Genomic DNA, 5,420 nt, shown 5'->3' on the forward strand with positions numbered 1-5,420 from the left:
TTAGTTCATTGCATTTCATTATTGTCATTAGGTTGTTAGAAACAAATCAACTTGATATTTGGCTTAACTTGAATGCATTGATCTCAACTTGACTGCTTACATATCACACTCTTTATGGATTGACATCCTTTATGCTACAACATCATAAGGGTATTGAAACACCTTACATACATTTTGATCATCTTAGCCTAAGTTTGTATGTTTGTTAGCATTCATTCATTCATAGGTTAAGATAGAAAAATCCTTGTTTCAATTGGCGCCGTTGCCATTAGGGTGTTTATATGTTCCAGTTGAGATTTCATTGTTTCAAGATTAAGCTATGTTACTTTTTATTCTATTACTCACCTATTTGTTGTTCTGGTAATCTGTTTTGATTCTCAGGTACCATTCGACTAGGCACTCGGCCGAGTACCTCAAAGCAAACGGTCGTTGTGCACTATCACTTCAATGAAACAGAAGCTCTCTTTTTCCTCATTCGTTGCCGTCTTGATTGCTTTCACTAGCTCCTCTTCGCATCTCACTTTGGCAGTCCAGCATTTGCCTTCTCCATTGTGTATAGCATCAACAAAAGCTGTGTAGTTCCAGTTCTTTATGACATTGTAAGGACCATCGTGAATCTCCACTTCAATTGTGTAGCCTCCGTTGTTGATTAGGAAGATTATGGTCTTTTGCCCACACCGTATCATTGTAGATACATCCTGCGCCGTTACCTGGAAACTACCATCTCCAATACAAGCAATGACACGCTTGTTTGGCATAGCTTGAGCATAGCCAAGAGTAGCACCTACTGACCAACCAATTGATCCGTACTGCATCTGGAATTCGTAACCGCATCCTTCAGGGAGCTTCAGCTTCTGACAATTGAACCAAGAATCTCCTGTCTAAGCAAGCACAGCAGATTCAGAAGAGAGCATATTCTGAATATGTTGGAACAGCACATTAACCCTCAAAGGCTCATTCAGGTTATCTCTCAAAGGTTTCCTTCTGGGACAAAGATCCTATGGTAATTCTCATAGGAAGTGTTGTTGTGCTTAATCCGTTTCGCCAGTTTACTAAGAAACTCCTTCATAAGAACACACCCAAACGCAGGTCCATTACCAATAGTAACCCGATCAGGCTGCACGATGATCGCCTTCTCTTTCTTGAGAAGCAAAGAGTACCCAACAGAGCTGTAATCGTTAAAAATCGGACCAGCAAACAAGTAAGCATCCGCAGATTCAACAATTTCAGCACAGAAAGCTGTACTCACAGCTCCCCAATACGTCCCTATAAAATGCGTGTGGTGCTCAGGTATTTGTCCTTTAGCAGAAGGCATCACAGCAACACCATAACCAGAAGCATCAGCAAGCTCAACAAAAGCATCCGCAGCTTTCGCAACCCGCAGTTTCGGCCCACCAACAAGAACCGGCTTCACAGCTTTGTTCAAGAACTCAGCCGCTGCTTCCACCGCCGCATCTAGACCAATATGGTTACTAACCCTAGGCGGAAGCATGAACGGAACAGGATGACGACTAAACGTCGGAAGAGGAATCGCCGGGAGATTACAGCTGATACTTATATAAACAGGTTTGCTTTCTTTCAAAGCGGTGGAAATCGCAGTATCGATGAGTTCATGAGCCTCTTCTAAGTTATTAATCACAGCTTGATAAGAAGTAACAGCTTGAAAACACCTAAGCTCTTGAGTGAAATCAGGCAAACCAATCGTATGATGAAGAATCCTATTGGTACCGTAATCGTTCGAGTTCGGACCACCGACGATGCAAATCAGAGGCAGATTCTCACTATTAGCACCGGCGATCGCGTTCAAGACGCTTAATCCACCTACGGTGAAGGTAACGACACACGCACCGACTCCGCGAGATCTGGCGTAACCGTCGGCAGCGTATCCTGCGTTGAGCTCGTTGCAGCAACCGATCAGCTTGAGGCCTGGTTCAGCCATGAGGTGATCGAGAAGCGTTAAGTTGAAATCTCCAGGAACGGAGAAGACGTCGGTGACTCCGATCTCGACTAAACGTCTGGCTAAGTAACGGCCAAGAGTCGCGTCGCAGGGGCTGATTGATGTGGAGTGAAGTGGACTCGAGTTTTGAACGGTGGAAACGCCGCCGTTTGGTGGACCGCCTATATCGTCGTGGGTCGGGTAACACACGTCGATGGATCCGATCTTAGTGTCCATAACGCTCGTTTCACTTTTTCGAATTTAGAGTTAGAGAGAGAGAGAGAGAGAGGTTTTCTAGAGGAGACTATGAGAGATGAGTGGGAAAATATAGGAGACTGAAACCGCCACGTAGAAGTGAAAACAACGGTGGCAAAACCGCAAAAGTAACCTTTAATTAAGGAAACACAAACAACGGTGAACGATGGTGGTGGTATTAAAACAATAGGCGGCTATGATTTGTAGCCGAAGATATTTTTGTAGCTGTGAGATTACTCACGTGTACTAATATAATTGGAGATTAGAGAACACGTTAGAAGGTATCAGTAGTATCACGACGTTTTGAATAGTTTGGTGAGTGAGAGAGACAGAGAATAATTGCTCTCACGGGTGTGATACTTAATTAACGGTCCTCTAATAAACGCACAAGTGGATATTTAAATTAGAGAGGGGGTTTGCTAATCAGTGTACGGTTTGGTTTTCTGGTTTATAGAAACCAAAACCTTTTAAGAAAATTGATTTGTAAATTGGTTTAGTTTCGTTCGGGGAATCGGATTGAATGTCACGTGACGAGTGTCAATACCACGTGCCACCAAAAAAAGGGGCCTCCCGCTCCCCCCCCCCCGANCCCGAACATCAATTTTCCCGCCGCTCTCACTCTATTACAAAAATCTTTTAGATCTCCAAATCTTTCGATCACTTCAATATCTCTCTTTCTCTCTATATCTCTCTCGAGCCTCGATCCTCATATTCGATCTCTTCACTGAAGCTTAAAAACACAAATCGTAACCATGAAGGATATCTCTAAATCACCGGCGAGAAGAAACGACAGATTCCACCGCTACTTGAAACCAGGAGCGCTTGCTCAGATCCGTAACTCGAGAATCAACGCTAGATCTACTACTACCGCATCTCTCGTGTCACGCTCCCTCTCGCAGCCGTTAGATCCGATTTCACCATCTCACAACTCTGTTGCTGACAAAGCAGCGGCGGCGGCGGCGCGGAATCTGACGATAGATCAGGTACCACATCTTCTGAGAAAGATCTACGGTCCTTATAGTTATCAGAGGAAGAAATTAGCCGCTGCTAGATCCGTCTCGTCGATGATGATGATGAATATTAATCCTCCTAATATGAATTCAGTTCTTGTTGTTGAACCCAGTAGTAGTGTGTTGAGTAGTGATGTGATTGCTCATTGATATTTGAAACTAGTTGCTCTTCCAAATCTGTAATCTTATGTTACAATTGGGGTATAATGTTCAATACTCATAATTAAGATTAAGACTCGTTATATAACCATTATTAAATTTTCAATAAATTATGTGTATTTACATCATTCATACAATTGATGATTTTAGCCTTGTTAATTTAATTATCTTTGTTGGTTACATGTGAGGCATGTTTAAGCTTCTTAATGATTAGTCATCACCATCAATGAATTTAAAGAAAGTTGCTTAAAATTTATTTTATTATAAATTTTGAAAAAAAATTAGATTAAGACTTCTTAAGAAACTGTAAAATTTAAAGGGTCCATTGATAGTTGCAAAAATTAGATTAAGAACTTCTTAAGAAACTGTAAAATTTAAAGGGTCCACTGATAGTTGCAAAAATTAGATTAAGAACTTCACTTCATCATTAGTTTATGCACTCTGATTTGTTTAGGAGTTGCCACTGTTATTCAACACAAAACAGACAAGATTACAACACATTGCAACACATTCCATCTCTAAACATCTCTTATTCTCCATCTTTGGGGTTCCAGCAACCTGAACTTCCACAGAAAAAGCAAGTGAGTATGTGAATGTCATGTCTGTGTGCTAGAGAAAGCAAGTGAAGAACACAAAGACTGCGTGAAAATACGGAGGAGCTGTTGGAGCTCAGTCTCTAGTAAAGATTGCTTGCTTGGTCACTAGTTCAGCTACAAATAACAAAGGGAAGGACGGCCGGAGCTCTGTACCATAGAGTTAGAATCTGTTGCAAAGGGAATCATGGGAGTAAAAACATCATTAGATCAGCTATTTTGAGGGTCATTGTAGTGACCCTCACTAAGGGCAGAAAGCCTAAAATAAAAGTTCGAAGAAATGGTCTGGATAAGACTTAGGGAGGAAGAGGAAGAAAAAAAAAGGAGAAAGGCCAAAGAAAGTCCGAGGAAAAATGTGCGAGTCGGAGAATGACCGAGCCAAGATTGAAGTGGTCGGATGTACGATCGAGACCTTAAGACCTATCGGGAGTTAGCGGTTTACGCAGAAAACTGCGTATGCGGAAGAGACGGTCAAGTACCGAGAAGGACAGTACGGTCCGAGAAGTGCCGGAAGGGACGGGAAGGACCGAAGAGAAAGGACCGAGAGTTGTCCGAGGAAAGATCGAGGGAGTCCGGAGGAACCGAACTCAGTCTGGACCGAGACCGACTCATGGCCGAGAGACGTCCGAACGATGTCGTACGTACCGGACGGTAGGACAGTGCGAGTTTTGCTGAAGAACGAACGGTTAGTGGCGGCATAATCATTATGTCTCTATGATTTAGACCAATCGAATTTCATGCAAGGGCGAGTGTAATACATGTGCCACATGCAAGTTCATGCTTGCCAAGTGGCTGGCGATTGGTTTACATGCGCCAAATGTAAGCTCATGTGTGCCATTTGTCAAAACGCACTAAGGGAAGAGAGGGGGAATGCTCGACCTATATATATGCCCCTTGAGAATTTTTCTCATTCTCTAAAACCCTAAACACTTAAAGCCTTCGATTTTGCTCTCAAATCCAAGTGAAGAGAGAGTGGTTCGAGAGGGTGAAGTTGTTGAGACGAGGGAGGCAGAAGCTGTTGCGGACGAAGAGAGTTGAGGAAGAGGCGCTGTCTGACGAGAGGAAGGGAGTTGTCTGATCCGCGGTGCAGTGAAGTCTGACCATCATCCGCTGCACCAGAGTGAGTTCTGCGGTAATTGTGTGTGGGGTGCTGCATTGATCTTTAGATCCTTGCATGTACCCTTTGCTTGTTGCATTTAGACTAGATTCATGTTAGAATCAGTTTAAATTGATGCATGCGAAATATGGTAGGATTCATGCTAAATTCATGTTTAAATGCACATAGAGTTTGAGCTAGGAATCACCATGCGAAAATGAATTTGGATGCATTTTAAAGTAAGTTGGACTTGCTTAAAATTTGGACAAAAGGGTTTGTATGCATGGTTAAATTTGAAGGATTTTACTTGCAATATTTCTTGCTTAAAATCGGTTGCATGCATGAATTAAATTGGTGAAGTTTATTTGCAA

General features: G+C 42.5%; 3 protein-coding genes across 3 annotated transcripts in view; 1 reads left to right on the top strand and 2 right to left on the bottom strand.

The window, feature by feature from the left end:
• Window positions 1–2,371, bottom strand: part of LOC104726025 (pyruvate decarboxylase 2-like) — a 6,821-nt gene extending 4,450 nt beyond the window's left edge. Inside the window, exon 1 of the mRNA XM_010444782.2 lies at window positions 2,111–2,371. Within this exon, the coding sequence (XP_010443084.1) occupies window positions 2,111–2,173 (63 nt within the window). The 5' untranslated portion in view covers window positions 2,174–2,371. The remainder of the gene's footprint in view (window positions 1–2,110) is intronic.
• Window positions 430–971, bottom strand: LOC109127527 (pyruvate decarboxylase 2-like; the record flags this gene model as incomplete). Its single annotated transcript, XM_019232444.1, is given in 1 exon segment — window positions 430–971. A coding segment is annotated over 1 exon segment (386 nt), but the record flags the coding sequence as incomplete, so codon positions are not given.
• LOC104726028 overlaps window positions 2,800–5,420 on the top strand; it is a 3,897-nt gene continuing 1,276 nt past the window's right edge. Inside the window, exon 1 of the mRNA XM_010444794.2 lies at window positions 2,800–3,021. Coding sequence (XP_010443096.1) covers window positions 2,944–3,021 — 78 coding nt within the window. The 5' untranslated portion in view covers window positions 2,800–2,943. The remainder of the gene's footprint in view (window positions 3,022–5,420) is intronic.

Source organism: Camelina sativa, chromosome 11, assembly GCF_000633955.1.
Source record: "Camelina sativa cultivar DH55 chromosome 11, Cs, whole genome shotgun sequence".
NCBI lineage: Eukaryota > Viridiplantae > Streptophyta > Magnoliopsida > Brassicales > Brassicaceae > Camelina > Camelina sativa.